Below are 22,400 nucleotides of genomic sequence, written 5' to 3'. Positions count from 1 at the left end.
TTTTAAAGAGACCTTGTCCTCTGGTGTGACATCTTTGTCCTGTGGTGTGACAGTACAGGCATCACACCGGTGGACATTTTCTGTCACACCAAAGGATGTTTCAGATTTTTGTGTCAATTAATGACCTTGCTATGCCGAGCTAACCTGTCATTAGCAGTTAGCAAAACACTTTTGCATAATTTTGCATAATGTACAATTAAACAATATGATTTAGGGGTGTCACACCAAAGGACAACAAAACATAACACTTTTGTAGTGGTTCCAAAAATGGTAATATTCAAACAATTCTGAGACCAAAATGTACCATATGTGCACATGCCATGGGCTTTCAGAAACATTATCATTAATAGGCTCCTTTAACTAATTAAAGTTTTTTCTGGAATTGGCTGATTTAAAATCTTAATATGGTGTCACACTAGAGGACATGGGTTTCAGAGACAAAATGTATCAAGTTCATAGACTTTCAGAAATATATAAATTAAAAAAAGATAAACATTTACTAAAATAGACTTTTTTCACATGTTTCTTTTTAATTTAATTATAATTTATTAAACCATGCTTGTTTATTGTTTTGTAACAGTAGGTACGTTTCCATTACAGATTTCCACAAAACTTTGGCGATATTTTATAAATGTTGATTAAAAAGTATTGCGAAATGATGGTGTTCCCATTAATCGATGTTATGCAACTAGAGCGTATTTTTTTCCTCTCACGATAAGTCATGGCAGCAGATTTGTGTGGGATTTGGGCTATATTTCATCGAATGTGACCTTAAGTATCACAAACAGGAGAGCATGGTGCTTGCAACCCCAAGGCCATGAGATTGATTGCCAAAAAATTAAAAATGCTTAAATGCAACTGTAGGTGTACTTTCAATTCACAATTTCATTTTGCACAATTTAAGGGGTCTTAAATCTGAATCTGAATCGCTAACTCCATACTAAAAGAATGTTCCCCTTTCCATCTGTAAACGAAGGACAATTATTAAGGATTTCTAAGATTATAAAATTCGAAATAAATCAATAAATAATGTGTCTGTGTGTGCAAATATACCTAGAATTTTATGTTAAAACATAAACTGTATAACAAAAAAAAATAGTGTACAGTAATTTAATTAACACTCAACAATGCCAACAGAGATGGAGTTGTTGAAGTGATGGTATGAGAATTAAATACAATTATCACAGAAATGAGGTATGTCAGGGCTGGAACAGGGTTTTATGTTTTTGTTTCATTTAGTTTGAATAATCTTTTAAACATTTATGTACAGAGTTTATTGTGTGTGACCTTTGATGTGTTCTGTAATGTCACTAAATGTTAGTGTAATAAAAGTAACACTTTTTCCAAAAACACAACTAATAAGCAGTGATAAGATTACACTGATTATGTTGGCGGCAGCAACAGTTTAACAGATGAACAGGCACACAGATTCAGACAATTTCACTGAGTAACACGGCAGTTTCTGGGTGTGAATAACTCATTGTTGTCATGTGTCTTTACAGCCTGTATAATTACAGGCCAAAGTCCGCCATAAAGGTCTCTTAGTTTATGGCAAATTATGAGTGGTTATTTATAAGGATGGAATATTGTACAATCCATTATTGCAAAATAAACCTTGATCATCCTACAGGGGGTTCTTTCACTATAATGAGTGGTTGATTGTTCTGTATTTTTCTCCAATTTACCAGTAGGCTGCATGAATTAACTGAAAGTGAAATATTCATATGAGTTGAAATTATTTCATTATGTGACAAAAAAGTAATATAAAAGACAAATGAAATTGGTTGCTAGGAAAACAGCCCAGTTTAAACATAACTGGTCATTTTAATGTCCAATCGGAATGAAGTATCCCAGAGGGCTGTATAATAATAAACAAGATTATATCAACTGACTGAAACCATTGCATGAGCAGAAATAATGAACAAGATTAAGTAAGGACTCTAACACAGGTTCAGAATCTTAGATAATGCTCTAATAAACTCGTAGCGCCAACTTCTTTCCAGAAAACCCCTCCCACATCAAGCCTCCCAAAACACCTTTGATACCTTTTAAGAGGCTATAACTGTTTATGACACACAATATAGAAAAGCTCAGAGAGAGAGAGATGTTGCACAAGGAATAGTCGCTCTCTTCACTGCCAGACGTCATTCTATGAGCTCCACTGACTGAATTATGGAAAACATGGCCTCATTTTCTATTTTATTTATTTTAGCTTGTCTGCATGTCCACAGTGTACAGAGTGCTATTGGTAAGTCACATGTATTACTGTCTAATGAAGTTAAATATTGTAACCTAATATTAGCAGTAACGTGTTTAGACACCACGCAACCCACCAAATTTCTTCGTTGGAAATTGATCGTGATTTCTACTGATTTGATAATGCATTAACTTGCATGAACTAACAATATATTTTTACAGCATTGATTAATCCTTTTTGATGTTAGTTAAAATGTTCATGTTAGGTCACAGTACATTAATGTTAACAGATACCACTTTTTTTGTGATAGCGGTTCATGAGTCCCTTGTTTGTCCTGAACAGTTAAACTCTTTGGTGTATTTGAAAAAAATTTGGATTTTTTTTGTATTGTTTTGAAACAATATTATATAGATGCAGTTCCATAAACATTTGGCATACTTTTGTTTTATTTTGTGAGGTGAGGATCATTAATAGCAAATCGAGTTTTTTTTATATTTTTGAAACTTTTTGACAATCCAATGCTTTCCATTGACTTTGTATTGGGTGAAGCTCTTTGTCATTTCTGACTTATGACAAAGAACAGAACAATGTCTTAAAGCTGCTATGTGACAAGGTGCACAGTAAACAAGCTAAAAACCAAAAAACTACGTTTTTATAAGCTGTCGTCCCAAAAAACGAGAGTTTGAGGACACAAATAGTTGTGGATGTCAGAGTATTTCACGTTGGGTCATTCAGTTGGATCATTTCTCCAACAAAAGAAGGTAAGGAAAAGGAGCACTGACATAGACCAATAACATTTTGTTTCTCACTATATCTCCTCCTTTTAGGGTGGTGAAATAATATTTATGGTTAAAAATAATGAATGTTTACTGTCGCTGTTAAATTTCCCTTCAGCGGACATAGTTCTTATGTAATATGACATGTTGCACACTAATTTTGTGTCCTTGCTCGTTTTTAGGTCGACAATTATAAAAACGTAGTTCTGTGTTTTTTAGCTTGTTTACTGTACACCTTGTCACATAGCAGCTTTTAGATGTTGTGAACTTTTTCTCAGAGACCAGGAGACGTTTGGATATCTTGAAGCAGAAGTTTCTCTTTATTGAGATCCTAGCTGTTCGTCGCTGCAGTCATCAAAATTCGTCTGACTAAATCAGATACATTATAGTTTTTATATACATTTCCAAGGGCGAGGGATATATAGAGGTGGAGTCAATCTAAACAAAGCATGCAAATGCAATACAGATAGTCAGCCTCGTAGGATTTTCCCGGCCTCGATCTATTTAGAATACAAGTGTCATTCAAATGCAAAGGCGCTAAACAAAAGGACACAGTTGTACTTTGAGCTTAGATTTCACACTTAACTTGAGAAACCTGCCAGATGCTGTCCCAGGGTCTGGTTTGTCTGCTCTTAGAACTCACAATATACATAACTTTTTCAGTTCATGCTGTTATATTGGAACCTATGTTTAATCTTTGATAAATTTGAACAGATTCTAAAATTTGTAATCCTACATAGACATTGTTCTGATTTTTCTTATAAGTCACAAAAAGGCCAGGAGGCAGCTTCCCGCAAATACAAAGTCAATGGAGAGCGTTGTATTGTCCAATGATATGTCTGAGAGCCATTGAAAAACTACTGAAAAGTAAAACTAATTTACACGGCAAATAGAGCGCGTGAAAGAAAGATGTGACGGAACGAACAACGCTGTTCAAAGTCTCCATTAATTTGGGTTTGTAGCAATAGTGACATGTATATATTGAACACTGAATTATGTTTTAAATCGATTGCTAGTCGAAATAATTGATTCTTGATTCAAAAACCCATGTTTCAAAATCAGTTCATATGCATCGTCAGGTTTTGTAATCGATGAATCGAGAAAACCAGTGAATGGTTACACCCCTAATGGTCAATTTAAAAACTGCCTGTTTAAATGAATAGATTTCTTGTTTTTCAGTATATTGTGTGATTTAATGCTGTTTGTACACTCTTAAAAATAAAGGTGCTTTAAAAGGTTCTTCACAGTGATGCCATAGAAGAACCATTTTTGGTTCCACAAAGAAGCATTCAGTCAAAGGTTCTTTAAAGAACCATCTCTTTCTTACCTCTTAATCATCTGAAGAACCTTCGTTCGCCACAAACAGAAAGGTTCTTTATGGAACCGTTTAAACAAAAAAGGTTCTTCTATGGCATCGTGAAATACTTTTATTTTTAAGGCTGTAATACTGACTGTAAGCTTTCAGCTGTCTATTATGTCTTTAAACCAATTACTTGTTGCTGTTTAAGGTACCACACAGATAGACTGTACAGCTCCCTCTTCCACATATGTAGGGAGTGTCCTGGAGGGATATGAAGGTGAGATATGCTAACATGGCTTTAACAGAATAGTTTACAATAGTCTTTTCATTTTTGAAACTTTAAACTTTTGTTTTGTTAATATTATTAGTAGTGTATTTTTAAATGAATTCTAAATGTATTTTATTGAAATATTTCATAATATATTTGACTCTGTGGTAATTTCAACTGTGTGTATTACAAGACTAATACAGGAATATTAGGCCGCTGGAATTATCTAGTCTGATTAATTATTATTTGACAGTGTGTTAGAATACATCTTTAAGTGTGTATTTGATCTGGCTTACAGGTGATGTAGAGATTCTCACTAATATCAGACCAGAGGATCGTCTGGTGCTTGAGACATATCTTTTTCCTATTGGTTTGGAGTTTGTGGAGCTGATTCACTCTGATGGAGACTCAACCGCTACTATACGGACCAAAAAACCACTGGACGCTGATGAACTAAAGCAGGTTGTTCCAGCCTCACTGATTCATTGAGCTGGGGTAGTATCAGCTAGTTTTTCGGACTGATATAGCTTAGCTTAACTAAGCTTTAACAAAGCTTTTACCCATTTTCAAAAAGTTGATTGTACTGCATTTTATTTATTTTTTTACTCATTGTGTATTTCACTTCTTCTAGTATGGAGAGAAATTATATTATTCAATCAAGTGCTCAAACACAGGGGTATGTCCATTTAAACAATAACTTCATAAAATAATTAAGACAAAGCACTATTGAAATAAACTTATACTATAAGACTATAAAGTCTTCATTCTGCATTTCAGCTGAAGAGCTCCCAGACAGTAGATGTTGTGGACGTTAATGACAACCCTCCGATCTTCCAGAGCAAAACGTACACCGCCACAATGTCAGAGGTGTGTGTAATGTCAGATTCTTTATACAGCTGTAGTGTGTTTGGTCACTGAGAAACCTCACATCTCTTAGTAAACTGTGTTTGTTTCTCCAGACGACAGATGTAGATTCAACTGTGCTCAGGGTGACGGCTGACGATGCAGATGTGTCTGCAGACAACAACAGAATTACATATTCTATACTGGTAAGTGAGTCTAAAGTTTTTTTATATGTTACCATAAAACTGCATTATTTGTATCAGCAACTAAATGTAATTTCTTCTAAGTTAAATTTCCATAAGGGATGTGTCAGTCAATTAAAATGTTAAACTATGATTAATTCATGGCAGGGTTTATACAGTTAAAGTCAAAAGTTTACATACACCTTGCAGCATCTGCAAAATCTTAATTATTTTACCAAAATAAGAGGGATCACACAAAATGCTTGTTATTTTTTATTTAAATTAAAATTACCCCATTCGTTCACTTGATTCCTACTACTTTTGTGACAGTTGTTCCTTGTTTGTCCCACAAACTCTTTGGTTTTTAGCATTTTTGTGTATTTGAACCCTTTCCAACAATGACTATATTGACTTTGAGATCAATCTTTTCAGACTGAGGACAGCTGAGGGACAGAAAGTTCCGGAGGGTGAAAACTTTTTGAATTTGAAGATCAGGGTGAATTGAATTTATTATGCCTTTTGGGGAACATGTAAGAATGTTCTGTAGCTTCTAAAGGGCAGTACTAAATAAAAAAAATAAAAAAAAAGATATTTAGGCAAAATAAAAAATCTCCATTCTGTTAAAAAGTTTCCACCCTCTAGCTATTAATACATTGTGATTCCTTCTGGAGCCTCAGTGAGCGTTTGAACCTTCTGTAATACTTGCACCCTTTTACTTGTTGACATTTGAACCTTCTGTAATCGTTGCATATGCGTCCCTCCGTTGTTCTCAGTGCGAAAAGATGGATCTCAACATCATACAGTCATTGTTAGAAAGGGTTCAAATACACAAAAATGCTGAAAAACCAAAGAATCTAAGGGACCTGAAGGATTTTTCTGAAGAACAGCAGACAGTTTAACTGTTCAGGACAAACAAAGGACTCATGAACAACTATCACTAAACAAAACAACAAAAAAAGTATTAAGAATCAAGTGTATCATTTTTATCAAGGGTGATTTTTTAAAATTAAACTATTATTTTTCTCTTTTGGACTATATGTAAATGTCTTTTATGTGAAATATCTTATTCAGGTCAGTTCTAAATAAAAATAACATCTTGTATGATCCCTCTTATTTTGGTAAAAAAATAATAACATTTTCAGATTCTGCAAGGTGTTTGACTTCTACACTGTAAAAGGTTTTCACCGGTTTCAACGCAAAATACTTTAGTTTAGCAGCTGCCTTAAGATTTTAAGTTAAATCAACTTAAGTCATTTAAACTCACAAGTTATATCAACTAATTTTTATTGTAATAAGTTAAAATGACTTGTAGTTTTAAGCTGATTTAACCTAAAAACTTAAAGCTAGGTTTTTAAGTTGAATCTAGTGAAAACTTTTAACAGTGTACTGTATATCGTTGCAGTTTTAAAGAATGTTGATACTTTTTTTTTTAAGGAAAGAAAATAAAAGATACAATATGTTCAATTATCTAGAAAGCACAGTTTCTATGTACGAATTTATCCACATGCTCATTTTAATTCATCACTTTGCCTCTATTAACAGCCTCCAGTACCAGATGAATTTGAAGTGAGACAGGACGGCAACATCAGGTTGATTAAACGTCTGAACTACAACGATGCTCAACAGTACATCTTTACCGTGGAAGCTAAAGTAAAGACAAACTCTCTCATATCCTACCAGTCCTTTAGTAGTCTCTTTAAAGTATTCCACACAAAAATGAAAACTCATTAATGGAATACAAAAAGAAATGTTTAGCAGAATGTTCAAGCTGCTCATTTTTAAAGGAACATTTTTTTTTTCTTTCAAATTTTAAGGTAGTAATGCAACACTGTTTTTTTTTTTTTTTTTTTTTTTGCAGGATATAGGAGAACTCAGTGACACAACAGAAGTAACAATAACGGTTATAGATTTTGACAACCTCAACCCCTATTTTGATCACAGTCTCTATGAAGCATCCATTGAGGAAAATCTGGTAAATGACGTCAGAGGACGAGATTAAAGCTTTCAACAAATGTCTGACCACACAGATATAACCGTTTATGTCTGTTCTGTCAATGCACAGGTAGGGCAAATCTCAGACGTCACTCCTGCCGCCATAAAAGCCCAAGATGGTGATACGGGCATTAACAAGCCTGTAGTTTACAGCATAACAGCAGGTACTGTTAACTAAAGATTTACAACACATTCATATTACATGCGTCCTAATCTAAACAGCTCCCTCCGCCCATTTCTAAATATAGTTTTTTGATAAATGTGGCCGAGCTAGAGATGAAAGTCTCATCTGATAATATGAAGGGTTGTAAAATGCCACCAAAAAGTAGTCAAGCATAGTAAATTGTAACTAACAAAACAAGTACTTTACACCCCTAAAGATATACGTATATTTGAATATTCTGAATAAGGTTTCTATCAATAACAAAGCACAAATATCCACATTTTTGTTCCAGTCTTTCCAAATGAATATCAGGACAACTTTGAAATTGACGGAAGCAGTGGGGTCATCTCTGTGAAGACAGCACTAGACAGAGAGGAAATTGACCAGATTACTGTTCACATACAGGTATAAGATGTCTCTTAAGACATTCATTTATTAAAGATTAGGTTGATGTTATGAATCTGAAGACATTTTAGTATTTCGATTGTTCATAATTTATAATCATTATTTCCCTTTAAAAATAGGCAACTCAGCAGGATGACACCAGCAAGACAGCAAACGCCGTGGTATCCGTCACTATTAAGGACGTGGATGACAACCCGCCGAAATTTGACCAGGATGAGTACTTAATATCTATTCTGGAAAATTCACCACAGGACCAGTTTGTGCATCAGACTAGAGTCACTGACCCAGACCTGGTACTGTTCCTCCAAAAAAAAAAAATTAATTGTCTGATTGTACAAAAAAACTGAGAAAAACTGAGAACTTACTAAGTGACCTCTTTCAACCCAGGGAGGATTTATAGGAACACTGCAGATTACTCCAGACACTGTGCCTTTTTACATTAGCCCTGATGGAACAATTCTGGTGAAAAGTTCTGCGGACCTAGACAGAGAGACCACAACTAGCTTCAGTTTTCAGGTAACAATAAAGCTGATTTTATCATTAAATGCGCTGATTTTACTGAAGAATTAGAATGCGATCACATTGGTTTCAAGCACCACTGATAGTAAGCATGCCAATTTTTTCTCCAAATCTAAAGGTTGAAGCACAAGAAAACCCTCCTTCCACCAACAAAGCAACAGCAGATGTGACCATTGTCTTGTTGGATGTGAATGACAACAGTCCACAGTTTACAACTTCCAAGTATGAGGGCAAAGTTTTCAGCAATCAGACTGTTGGAATGCAGATTGTCAAGGTAATGAATAATTGTTTTAGCCTGGAAAAATCCATTATCTAATTTAAATTGTGCTCTCGCGAGATCTCTGGATTTCCAGGGTACGATTGTTCAGTTGAGTCGTCTAAATGTTTTCTAACACAATCAATGTTTACATTTTTAGAGATTGTATAACTATAATGTCATCATAAGATGACTAGTGTACCATAAATATTGTAAAGAAGTTTACTAACTAAACATACATAAATTGTGTAAGGTCGACGCAACAGACCTGGATGAAGGTGCAAATGCCGAAATCAGCTACTCCATTGAGTTTGGAAATGACGATGGTTTTTTTGCCATTGATGAGACGGATGGGGAGATTACACTAGTTAAAAATATCCCACTGGTGCAGAATGAAATCATTGAGTTTGCACTCTATGTGACTGCAAAAGATGGTAAGTTTTCATATCTAGGTGTTTTGGAAGACATTTGTTGGAGGCATAAATGGCTCACTCAAAAACTACTGCACTTTCTTTTCGTACCATTAGGGGGTGAAATAAGCAGGTCAACTGCTGCAATGGTGAATGTCAAGGCACCTGGAGAATCTCATCCTCAGTTTCTTCAAGAAACCTACCAGGGAAAGGTAGAGGAGGATCAGGCAGACGCAGAGATCGTGAAGGTACTTACAGCACAAACAGTTTCTTTATAAGATCATCATTCTAGCGACACTGTCCCTGTAACTGAAGCTTTTGCACATGCAAAAAAAAATGGCAGAGCTTGGCCACTTGGTGGGCTATAACAGGAAATAATATGAAATTGGCTGTAATAATGTATTCTTTAGGGGCTTTCGCACCGCTTAGTTCTAGGAACTAGCCAGGGCTGCATTTCCCAAAAGCATCATAAGCCTATATTTATCGTAGGATCATTGCTACCAATGGAGCTACGATCAATTTAGGCTTACGAGGCTTTTGGGAAACGCAGGCCAGGATTGTGGTTCCTAGAGTACCAGTTTCTCCTTTGGGCCGTTTTCCTGGTTGCATTCGCAACGGCGCAGGAACTCTGAAGTGGCCGACAGCAACGTCTTTATTCGCTGCCATTACAAATGTCAACAGCTAGTGAATGGAGGACGCTGTGATCGGAGCTATTTCGGTTGTGTGTCGTGTAAACACACAATTTACATTATTAAAAGAGCTTGAAAATCTTAAAATTTCCTATGACAACTTGCAGTGTTACATATCATAGAGGCTGAGATAAGAACACAACACTGCAAACAACAGGTAGCTATATGCCGTTATGTTCGTGGAGTAAATATTTTAAAATGCCCTTTTAAAAATGCTTGGTAGCCGGTGATTCGTATGCATGAACTTACGTCACTGGTAGTACCTATAGAAATGTTTTAGATCGTACTCTGGAGTAGGAGCTAATATAGTTCCCCCAAACAGAGTTCCTAGAAAGGTTCCCAAAAGGGTCCTCCGGTGTGAAAGCCTCTACTTGAAATTTTGCAAAGTGTTGAATCTCCATCTAGAGTCTATGAGGACAGCCAGGTATCTCAAAAACATGGAAAGGTGTAAAAATTACTTACTAGTAATTATTTACTCACCCTTATATTGTTTCAAATGCTCATTTTTCTGTGGAATTCAAAAAAGAGATATTTACAAGAAGTATACAAGCTTTTTTGCTTTCCATGTGACGGTCATTTTCCAAAAACGACACCTTAAATCCGGGGTCTCCAACCCTGCTCCTGGAGTGCTACTGTCCTAAAGATTTCAGCTTCGACCTCTATCAAACACACCTGAACCAGCTAATCAAGGTGTTCAGGGTTGCTTGATAATTACAGGTGTGTTGGAGCAGGGTTGGAACTGAAGTCTGCAGGATAGTAGCTCTCCAGGAGCAGGGTTGGAGATCCCTGCCATAAAAGGACCATCAAAGTAGTTCATACAACCTATGCACTATATCAGGTCTTCTAAAGTTATTTGACAGCATTGCGTGAGGAACGGACTGAAGGAATCATTATGTAGTGAAAATCAGAAGACTTGGAATATAGCATTCATTCCTTTGAATGTTAATCCATTTTGAGTTCTCACATACAGTAACAAAGACAGTGGAAATCTGGTAAATAGTCTAATTTCTCTCATTTACAGATTGACTTCCTGTCCCTTGATCCTATGGTTCCTGTCACTTTAGCAGTTGAGAGTGAATCTGACAAGTTCTCTGTAGACTCTGTCACAGGAGTTCTTTCAACTAAAGTCGAACTGGACTTTGAGGAGAAAAGCAGCTACACTGTGAAAGTGTCGATAACGGATGGCACTAACCGGGATGAGGCATTAGTTGAGGTTGAGGTGCTGGACATCAATGACAACAGTCCAGTGTTTGAAATTCACCCAGCTACTGTCCAAGTACCAGAGAATTACACAGTGGGAGATAATGTATCATCTGTAACAGCCACGGATGCGGATTCAGAGTTTAATGGTGAAGTGCGATACACTCTTCTAGGAGGTGTTGGGAGATTTAGTGTTAACCCAGAAACAGGAGTGATAATTCTAGATGCTCCACTTGACAGGGAGACCCAAGATCAGTACCGCTTAGTGATCACTGCCCAAGACCAGGGTCGCCCGTCACGCTCCGCTACCACCACTCTGGACATCTCCGTGACTGACATCAACGACAACTTTCCTATATTTTCCAAACAACAATATGAGGCCACAGTGTCGGAGAATGCCGAAGTAGGAGCAAACGTTGTAAACATCATGGCGAGAGACGATGATGATAGTGAAAATGCTGTTGTGACTTATCACATTGTCAAACAGGAGCCTTCTTCAACACCACACGTTTTTACCATTGATGCTGATTCTGGTTCCATAAGCCTAGCTGAAAAGCTGGATTATGGCAAAGTTAAGCGGTACACTCTTGAGGTGGAGGGACACGATGGAGGAAACCCTGTTCTCACTGGCGGTGTTTCTGTAACAGTGTGGGTTGAGGACGTGAACGATAAAGCTCCTGTGTTCAGTAAGGACCAGTATGAGGTGTCTGTCTATGAAAACCTTGCAGGTGGAGCTGCTCTGCTATTTTTGGAGGTTTCAGATGAGGATGAGGTAAGAAATTAAAAATTACACATTAGAATGTTATTAGTTATTAGTCACTTTCATAACAACAATGCACAGATAATGTACTCACCCCCTTGTCATCCAAGTTGTTCATGTCTTTCTTTCCTCAGTCGTAAAGAAATTATGTTTTTTTTGAGGAAAACATTTCAGAATTCCTCTCTTTATAATGGATATGGATGGCGCCCCGAAGTTTGAACTTCGAAAAGCAGTTTAAATGCAGCTTCAAAATGCTCTAATCTATCCTAGTCGAGGAGGAAGGGTCTTATCTAGTGAAACAATCGGTTATTTTCGAAACAAATTGACAATTTATATACTTTTTAACCTCAAATGCTCGTCTTGTCTCATCTCTGCACAGCGCATGCAAAGTCTGTGTGATTCGGGTAAATACAGTTAGGGTATGTCGAAAAACTCCCATCTTGACTACACACTGACTACACATGCACTGCGCAGAGACGAGACAAGACAAGACAAGACGAGCATTTGAGGTTAAAAAGTAAATAAATTGTCAATTTGTTTAGAAAATAATCGATTGTTTTCCTAGATAAGACCCTTCCTCCTCGGCTGGGATAGTTTAGAGCCTTTTGAAGCTGCATTTAAACTGCATTTTGGAAGTTCAAACTTTGGGGCGCCATCCATATCCATGATAAAGAGAGAAATCCTGAAAAGTTTTCCTCAAAAAAACAATTTCTTTACGACTGAGGAAAGAAAGACATGAACATCTTGGATGACAAGGGGGTGAGTACATTATCTGTACATTGTTGTTATGAAAGTGAACTAATCTTTTAACAACAAAATTTACAACTGTAACTCTTGTAGCAGGGGTCAACAGACTTAGTCCTGGAGGGCCGGTGTCCTGCAGAGTTTAGCTCCAACTTGACTCAACACACCTTGCTGTACATTTCAAGTATAACTAGCAAGACCTTGATTTGCTAGTTCAGGTGTGTTTGATTAGGGTTGGAGCTAAACTCTGCAGGACGCTGGCCTTCCAGGACAAAGTCTGTTGAGCCCTTTCTTATAGTATTTAAGCAACATCCCTTAAAGCTGGGATGCTCAAACTCGGTTCTGGAGGGCCAGTGCCCTGCAGAGTTTAGCTCCAACGCTAATTAGACACCTGGACCAGCTAATCAAGCTCTTGCAAGGCATGCTAGAAATTTCCAGACAGGTGTGTTGAGGAAAGTTGTAGCCAAACTGTGCAGGACATCGGCCCTCCAGGACCAAGTTTGGCACCCCTGCCCTAAAGTCTAAGTAGTAACAGCCCTAAGAACCTCTTCCCTAAAGTCTATGAAGTAACAGCCTATAATCGCCCTAACAGCCTCTCAGAATACTATAGCAACTGCCTAGAAATGCCTCTAGCAACCATCCGGAAAACATTAGCAGCACTCTAATCACCTCAATAACACTAGCAACCACATAACAAAACCTTTTAATATACTCCCATTTAAGAAGTTTTAGAGGTTGCTATGACTCATCATTTATGCAGTTGCATGGTAACCCCATTGAAACATATTTACACCTTCTTAGCATCACTCAGCTACCACCCAGAACACTCTAGCAACAATTTAAACCTCAGTAACACCTTAGCCACTCTAGCAACAATTTGGTAGAATACCCTACCGATTCCCTACCATTGTCAAGTCAACATTCCAAGTTTGTTTAGATGTACTTAGTTTTCTTGTTTTCTTCCCGATCAGGCTGGTTTCTCTAAAGGTCACTTTATCATGGACAATGATACCTTCGTTATCAACAGTCAAGGAGTAATATCACTCAGGAGTGATGCCATCTTGGATAGAGAAACTAAAGACAAATACAGCATAGAGGTACAAAACTATCACGTTCATCTCTTGATCCCATCTATTCACAAAATGTTCAGAATGTCTATCTATTCTAAATGGGATTCTTGCCTTGTGTTCTTTAGGTAATAGCTGTGGACCAGCCTGTCGATGGCTTGAGCTCCACATCTCAGGTGGTCATCACTGTTTTGGACGTCAACGACAACAACCCACAATTCCTTCCTCTCCCAGAGCCCATTGAGATTCAGGAAGGTGTGTACACACCTTCATCACCTGGAGAGGTGTGCTTGATCTCAGCCACAGACTCTGACATTGAAGAAAACGGACGTGTCACCATGACTATTTCCTCTTACAGCAATATCTTCAGTTTTAAAGAGGTGATGGCCTAAACCTATGAACATGACAGTATTATTGTCAGATGTTCAGATTTTATTACATTTAAAATATATATATTATCTTTTTTCCCTTTAGGATGGGACTCTACTAGCTATTAGTGAGCTCGATCGGGAGGTGCAAGATGTGTATGATGTGGTCATTGTTGCTGTGGATAACGGGATCCCACAGGGAAATGTAATTTCCTTTTCTTTGTATGATTTGCAAGCTGTAAATGTACTTCAATACAGTTTTGTATTGTACGTATTGATACATTCTTAGTCACAACCTTAGACAGCATTCCCACAGTTCATTCATGGACTACTGTTGACAAAAAAAATGCTCATAACTTTAGGAAAAAAAAAAAAAGTTTAAACCTGATGACCAGGTTTTCCAGAACACACAAGTCAGAGTGTAAATCTTCTTAGCTGTCTGCCATGATACAAGACATGTTATAAGGCAGGATTCCTGAAATCTTGCCCTGGAGGCCCAATGCCCTGCAGAGTTTAGCTATAACCCAACACACCTGAGCAAGCTCATAAAGGTCTTCAGAATCCATAGAAAATTTGGCCAACCCTTCTCAAACTCTCCTGAACCTGTTTTCTAAGTAGTTCAGGACAACTTTAAAATTATAGACAGGTTTGTTGAAGCAAGATTGGAACTGAACTCTGCTGAAAGGTTGCTCTCCTGGATCAGGGCTGGCTACCCTAGCTTTAGAATGAACTTGGATGTTTGTCTAGTTCAGGAGTAGCCAACCCTGCTCTTGAAGGGCTACTATATTCTGTGCAGGTTAGCTCTAAACCTTCTTCTTTCTTTCTTGGCTTGCTCCCTTTTAATCAGGGGTTGCCGCAGCGGAGTGATCCGCACCGCCAGTTTGGCACGTTTTACACCAGATGCCCTTCCTGATGCAACCCAGTCCTGAGAGTGCTGGTCCACACACACTCACTCATTCAGTTTAGCTCTAACCCTAATCAAACAAAACTGAACAAGTTAACCAGGGTAGGAATGCAGAGGCAAAGTTGTGCTACCTCTGGTCTATTTTGTCTAGGTTGCATAGGTAAGTTCCTCTTATGCAGAGGTGTTCTATTCTGTTTCTGGAGGACCAGTGTTCTGTACAGTTTAGCTGGTTTAGGTGTGCCAAATTAAGGTTGGCTAGCTCAGGTTTGTTCAACTGTGGTTCAAGCTAAACTGTGCAGGAATGTGGACCTCGAGGGGCCTTAGAGTTGAGAACCAAGAGTTGATTAGGGTTGGAGGTAAATTCTGGGGGATGGTAACTCTCCAGGAACAGAGTTGACTACCTCTACTCTAAATTTATATCCGATTTTTAAATTTTTTTTATCTCTAAATGTAAGGTGAGAGTTTTTTTATGCTGCCTAGTTGATCAACAAGTCAAATATACTATTGACTAAGATGTTTTACTGTGGATCCAACTTTGTCAATATTCAAACCTTTGGATATTTTGGATCCTTAAGTTAGATACTAGAAATTCCAAATATAGGCTTTTGGTCTGTACTAAAGGGTTGCTTGTGTTCATTTCCTGCAGAACATCACCACAGTGAGGGTCAATATCACAGATGTAAATGACAATGCTCCAGTCTTTAAGCCTGACTCCTACAGCAAAAGCATTCTGGTTAAAGATGCCAAAGTTGGAGAGATACTGCTGACACTCTCTGCCACAGATAATGACGCAGGATCCAATGCAATCATTACTTACAGGTAAGCACAAGAATTTTTCCATTTAGAAAAGTAAACTCTTAAGAATTAATAACATAAAACACTTACCTAGATTACACCTTCTAAGACAAGGCGCATGAATGTTGTCTTTCTGTAGTTTCTCTGAAGTCTCTTCCATGGTTGCATTGGATGCTGAAACAGGAGACATCACTTTGACCTCTGACCTTAGCGAGATCACAGAAGATACAATGCTTAACCTTACTGCTATAGCGACAGATCATGGAACACCAGCACAGTCTAATGAAGGTTTGGGTCTGGTTTACATAATTCCTGTGAATCTGGTGTTTAGCAATGCAGATAACATTTGCAATGCTGCAGTTTTCATTCTTGGTAAATTCCCCTTCAGTATCCAAATCCATCTTTCTTCTCTCCATAGCTGTAGTCTTGATCTTCTTCCAAATCGCCTCTCTCACTGAGAGTGTGGCTTTTGAGAACTTCTCCTACACTTTTGCAATCAAGGAGAATGAACCCGAGGCCACAACAGTAGGCAAAGTCAAGGCATTAACAGGCAGTCCACTGGTTACAGTCAGCTATAACATGAAGTCACATGAGGATGTCTTCTCTGTGGATGGTGAAGGAACCATAAAAGCTCTCAAACCACTGGACAAGGAGAAGGTGGAGTGGTACTTTCTCACAGTAGAGGCCGAAGACTCCAGAACTCCTCCAAACACTGCAGAGACCAGGGTACTATTCTTACTACAAACTAAGGCCAGGAATAAACTCCAAAAAAAACTGCACAAACACCAATAATAGATAGTTAAAATACACGTTGAGTGTGCACAAAGAGCAATATGAATTGCTTTCTGACAAATTTAAGAATGAAATGAAAAGTTTGTGTTCAACAAACTCGCGTAAAATGTGTTGCAGGCAGAAGTCTTGCGGTTCTAACACGTTAAATCCAAGATTTCTCCTCTCAAAAAAGCTGGCACAGTCTTCATGTATATTAGCATTTGACTTCCTCTCTCTTGATCTTCAGGTCAGCGTTCAGGTTGAGAACATAAATGAGGCACCTGTGTTTGATGCTGAAATATATACAGGAGAAATCTTCAGTGTCACTCCCTACAAATTTGCTATAGTGAAGGTCCAGGTAAGTGTATCTCAGAAGTGGTTGGTGCTGATGTAAATGCAATACATGTACTCAGATTTTTTTATATATAGTGGTGTTTAGCAAGGTACATACCACTACTACTATTCTTTAATAGTAGTCATTTCATACTGGAAGAATATCTAGAGACCAGTATTTCATAGAGACTTAGGGGTTTGCTCTTTTGACTCGGAGCAGTAAGCAAACACCTAGCAATCACCCAGAATATCTTAGCAACTGTGGGGGTTATGTAAGTGGTTGAAATGTCATGTGTCCCTCAGGCGTTAGACCCTGATGTGGGCGAGAACTCAGAATTGCAGTATTCCCTGGAGAAGTCCACACCTCTGCTGGATGTGGAGGCAAGCACTGGTCAGATCTACGTGCTGGATGCATCTAGTGTTGAAGATGGTCAGTATACCTTTCAGGTCAAAGCCACTGATAAACACGGACTGGCTGCAACTACAACAGCTGAGGTGAGAAGAATGAGGGGGAAAAGTAATTTGAATTACCAAAGGCATTGTGACTGAGAACTGTGAACATTCAAAAGATCAAAACAAGCTCTCATGTCATTCCACCTACAGATCACAGTAAAAGAAAGCAAAAGTGACAATATTGTGGTCATCTCTGTAAACCATCCCGTGTTTACAGTGGAGAAGAAGATTCCAGGGATTGAAAAGTGAGTCGGAGAATTGCCATTTCTCAGCCTACTTTACATGAGGAATGAAGGGAAATTTAATCAGTGTACTTTGTATTTTGAGAAAAGAGAGGAATGGTGAAGTATATTCGTCCAGATTGTTCAGCCATTTTGTCACTATTTATTCGGGGAAAGTTTAAATTCACAGTGACAACAGAATCCATATTCTTCCAAATCTTCTATAAGTCACATAACTTTGTTTGAGAAAAAGACTAAAACTGACATTATTCACTCATAACCTCTTCGTGAGTAGGCCTCAAGAACCCCTCCTACTTAAATGATTACTTTTCCATAAAGTTTTTCAAAGATCATACTGAACATTTGGTGTTGGTGTTTTTTTCAGTGCCATGAAGAAAGTTTTAGGTTTTACCGTGAAAATTGTCAGTGTGAGCACTGATTATGGGATTGAGACGCAAACCAGTCTTCGAGAACTTACAACCAAGACTTACATGGGCTTTATTGCGACGGATACAAGTGGTGCTGTCGTCGAAGCCGACGAGGTCAAAGAGTAAGTTACAAAATGCAATATACAGTATTCATAAATGATTTCATGTTTCTACTTTTAAAGCCTAGCACAAGTTTACGCAGTTTACAAGAGTTCTGAATTGTGTCGGCTCCCACAGGAAACTGAGGAGTAATCGCGACGCTTTACAAGCCGAACTGGAGAATGTGTTTGGTTTCGACGTGGATTTTGAAGTGGAGGAAGGTGGAAACGGGTCTACAGGTTCCAGTCAAGAACTAATCATCGCCCTCAGTGCTTTGCTGGCCATAAGCATTGTGGGACTTATCTCTCTGTTGACCGTCTATCTCGTTAAGTAAGTTTATAGTGGTTGTCTTTCCTTGCAACAAACATAAAAACCAACCATTAAACACTTGAAAATCATTCCTAAGTGAGTCATCATCCTAGTTTTCACAACCCTTGTCAAATTGTAATTACTTGGTCCACCTCTCAAACAACTTTTAAGAGTATATCACCTAGGCCAAGCAAACAGGGAAAAAGCAAACTTGTTCAGACTAGTGAAATGCCCATTTTACACGTCAATCTATTCCTGATGGATCAAGTACAGTCATTCAAATTTCATCTTCTATATGCTGTAACACATTACAGAAGCAAAATAGGTTGTGATGCCCTGTTAGTTGGCTTTTTTTTAATTGGGGGGTGCTTTTTTTAAGTGGAAAAAATGCTTGGTAGTCATACAATACATTACGTTTTGTTGCCTCAGGATTAAGAAAATGAAGGAGGACATTGATTCTGACAGACAAAGCTTCAATATTTCCAAAAATGAGACATCCAGTATAGACAACAGTTTTAACTTCCGGTAAGTGCCAATATGTTGTTAAAGAGCATCTGCACTCATCCTGCACCAGACCAATTTGTTCTCAAATACAAAAAGTGCTCCAGTTTTGTTCTGAGATGTCTGACTAAACACGTTTCTTCTGTTGATAGCCAAAAGAGCTTTGAAGTCAAAGAGGTAAAACACTCAATTCATAATTAGGATTCAGACAATATTATGTGGAACTGAAAAGCTTCAAAGTATTCAAATTGTGTTTTTCAGGTCGACTTCAGTAACAGACGGGAGTCTGATCGATATTCTGAAAATGACACAGATTTAAGAAACGGAAACACTTCCTCTGCCTTATGAAAACATCCTGATGGATCAAACCTCCTCAGAAATTCTCATTATAAGATTAAATGAGTTTTAAAATGAATTCTGACACACTGTTAAAGCACTGTTTTGAAACTTAGTCACATTTTGAGGCTATTCCAAAAGATACAAGCTAATCCCATAATGCATTGTAAAAAGACATACTTTTTTTCAGTTAATGAAAAATGGTAATTTCTACTCATTTCATGCTTCTGCCCACTTTTACTGTCTTAAATCCACCAGGTTTTTTGAAAAAGAGCCAAAATCTCCTTTGTATGCACGTTTTTCTTTCTTTCATGTAATATGTACATTCAACTGTCTTTCATTTTGATAATTAATTTCCAACTTGGTCGTTCACAAAGGGACTTGGACATCCCAACACCTGCTTACAAATAACAGTAGGCTTTTGCACTTTAACCACCTCAGCTATGATTGTGTATCAATTTTTATTTTTGATGATGTAAATACCTTTTTAGAATGATTAAATATTTTCAAAATGTTTCTTAACCGATGTGTACGTGTTTATTTAATCACAGGACAATACACGGCTGAGGCTTTAAGGGGGTCATGAACTGAGAAACCAAAATTCCCTTGATCTTTTGACATACACACGAGGACAATATTGTTGGTACCCTTCGGTCAATGAAAGAAAATCTCGTAATGGTCACAGAAATAACTTTAATCTGACAAAAGTAATAATAATTAAAAATTCTATGAATGTTAACCAGTGAAAGTCAGACATTGCTTTTCAACCATGCTTCAACAGAATTATTTAAAAAAATAAACTCATGAAATTGATATTTTGTTGCACAACCTTTTGAGGCAATCACTGCAATCAAACGATTCCTGTAACTGTCAAAGAGACTTCTGCACCTCTCAGCAGATATTTTGGCCCACTCCTCATGAGCAAACTGCTCCAGTTGTTTCCGGTTTGAAGGGTGCCTTTTCCTGACGGCATGTTTCAGCTCCTTTCCAAAGATGCTCAATAGGATTGAGGTCAGGGCTCATAGAAGGCCACTTTAGAATAGTCCAATGTTTTCCTTTTAGCCATTCTTGGGTGTTTTTAGCTGTGTGTTTCGGGTCATTGTCCTGTTGCAAGACCCATGACCTGTGACTGAGACCAAGCTTTCTAACACTGGCCAGCACATTTCTCTCTAGAATCCCTTGATAGTCATTGTACCCTACACAGATTCAAGACACCCTGTGCCAGATGCAGCAAAGCAGCCCTAGAACATAACAGAGCCTCCTCCATGTTTCACAATAGGGACAGTGTTCTTTTCTTGATATGCTTTATTTTTCCGTCTGTGAACAGAGCTGATGTGCCTTGGCAAAAGTTCCATTTTTGTCTCATCTGTCCATAGGACATTCTCCCAGAAGCTTTGTAGCTTGTCAACATGTAGTTTTGGTATATTGCACTCTGGCTTTTTTATGATTTGTTTTCAACAATGGTGTCCTCCTTGGTCGTCTCCCATGTAGTCCACTTTGGCTCAAACAACGACGGATGGTGCAATCTGACTGATGTTCCTTGAGCATGAAGTTCACCTTGAATCTCTTTAGAAGTATTTCTGGCCTCTTTTGTTACCATTCTGATTATCAGTCTCTTTGATTTGTCATCAATTTTCCTCCTGTGGCCACATCCAGGGAGGTTGGCTACAGTCCCATGGATCTTACATTTCTGAATAATATGTGCAATTGTAGTCATAGGAACGTCTAGCTGCTTGGAGATAGATGGTCTTATAGCCTTTACCTTTAACAAGCTTGTCTATAATTTTCTTCTAATCTCGTGAGACAACTCTTTCCTTTGCTTCCTCTGGTCCATGTTGAGTGTGGTACACACCATGTCACCAAACAACACAGTGACTACCTGGAGCCCTATATATAGTCTCACTGACTGATTACAAGATTGTATACACCTGTGATGCTAATTAGTGGACATACCTTGAATTAACGTCCCTTTGGTCACATTATTTTCAGTCTTTTCTAGGTGTACCATCATTTTTGTCTAGGCCTGTTCCATGAGTATATTTTTTTCAAATAATTCCGTTGAAGCATGATTGAAAAGCAATGTCAATCTGCCAAAACGACAGGTAGTGGAATGTGCCACTCTATGATGTAATAATGTGGCTAAACTCCACCTTCGAAGAGAAAAATCAAGGCCTTGCTGCCTGTTTAGCCCCGCCCACCGATTCTACCTCACTGCCTGTTTTGTCCCGCCCACCGATTCTACGTCACTGCCTGTTTAGTCCCGCCCACCGATTCTACCTCACTGCCTGTTTAGTGCCGCCCACCGATTCTACCTCACTGCCTGTTTAGTGCCGCCCACCGATTCTACCTCACTGCCTGTTTAGTGCCGCCCACCGATTCTACGTCACTGCCTGTTTAGTCCCGCCCACCAATTCTACCTCACTGCCTGTTTAGCCCCGCCCACCGATTGTACCTCACTGCCTGTTTAGTCCCACCCACTGATTCTACCTCACTCCCTGTTTTGTCCCGCCCACCGATTCTACGTCATTGCCTGTTTAGCCCCGCCCACCGATTCTACCTTACTGCCCGTTTAGTCCCGCCCACCGATTCTACCTTACTGCCTGTTTAGTCCCGCCCACCGATTCTACCTCACTGCCTGTTTAGTCCAGCCCACCGATTCTACGTCACTGCCAGTTTAGTCCAGCCCACCGATTCTACCTTACTGCCTGTTTAGTCCAGCCCACCGATTCTACCTCACTGCCTGTTTAGTCCAGCCCACCGATTCTACGTCACTGCCAGTTTAGTCCCGCCCACCGATTCTACCTTACTGCCTGTTTAGTCCCGCCCACCGATTCTACGTTGCAGCATGTTTATCCCCGCAAACCAATTCGCGCTTGTAGTGTAATCCTTCTGATTAAAGAGTGGATGAACTTTAATTTTACTGAAATTCCAGCCTGCGTCAGGTCCTTTGTTCACTTAATTTTACCACAGATTAATTTACATACAAGGCACAATTCAATTCAGGATTTTCAGAAAGACTGAATCTAAAAGATGACGCTTTGCTGGCTATATTGAATCCGATAATAATGTCGCACCACACAAGTGTTAGTAACTTTTTTGCCTGTTATTACA

The 22,400-nt window shown here is 38.4% G+C and overlaps 1 protein-coding gene across 1 annotated transcript; it reads left to right on the top strand.

Moving 5' to 3' along the window:
- The first annotated feature begins 2,092 nt into the window (after window positions 1-2,092).
- On the top strand, window positions 2,093-19,811 carry LOC141337461 (protocadherin Fat 4). Its single transcript, XM_073843285.1, has 30 exons — window positions 2,093-2,248; window positions 4,482-4,550; window positions 4,840-5,003; window positions 5,173-5,217; window positions 5,319-5,408; window positions 5,501-5,590; window positions 7,109-7,216; window positions 7,425-7,538; window positions 7,629-7,722; window positions 8,014-8,126; window positions 8,246-8,419; window positions 8,514-8,642; window positions 8,764-8,919; window positions 9,155-9,335; window positions 9,429-9,559; window positions 11,022-11,972; window positions 13,676-13,801; window positions 13,900-14,151; window positions 14,246-14,344; window positions 15,690-15,862; window positions 15,978-16,126; window positions 16,257-16,564; window positions 16,857-16,967; window positions 17,246-17,437; window positions 17,546-17,640; window positions 18,002-18,166; window positions 18,282-18,473; window positions 18,882-18,977; window positions 19,106-19,130; window positions 19,215-19,811. The coding sequence occupies exons 1-30, from the start codon at window positions 2,173-2,175 to the stop codon at window positions 19,299-19,301; spliced, it is 4,755 nt and encodes a 1,584-aa protein (XP_073699386.1). The 5' UTR covers window positions 2,093-2,172; the 3' UTR covers window positions 19,302-19,811.
- The last annotated feature ends 2,589 nt before the right edge of the window (window positions 19,812-22,400 follow it).

The sequence above is a fragment of the Garra rufa genome, chromosome 6 (genome assembly GCF_049309525.1).
Source record: "Garra rufa chromosome 6, GarRuf1.0, whole genome shotgun sequence".
Taxonomy (NCBI): Eukaryota; Metazoa; Chordata; class Actinopteri; order Cypriniformes; family Cyprinidae; genus Garra; species Garra rufa.
Note: the sequence above shows the minus strand (reverse complement) of the source record. Positions and strands in the feature narration are given on the sequence as shown.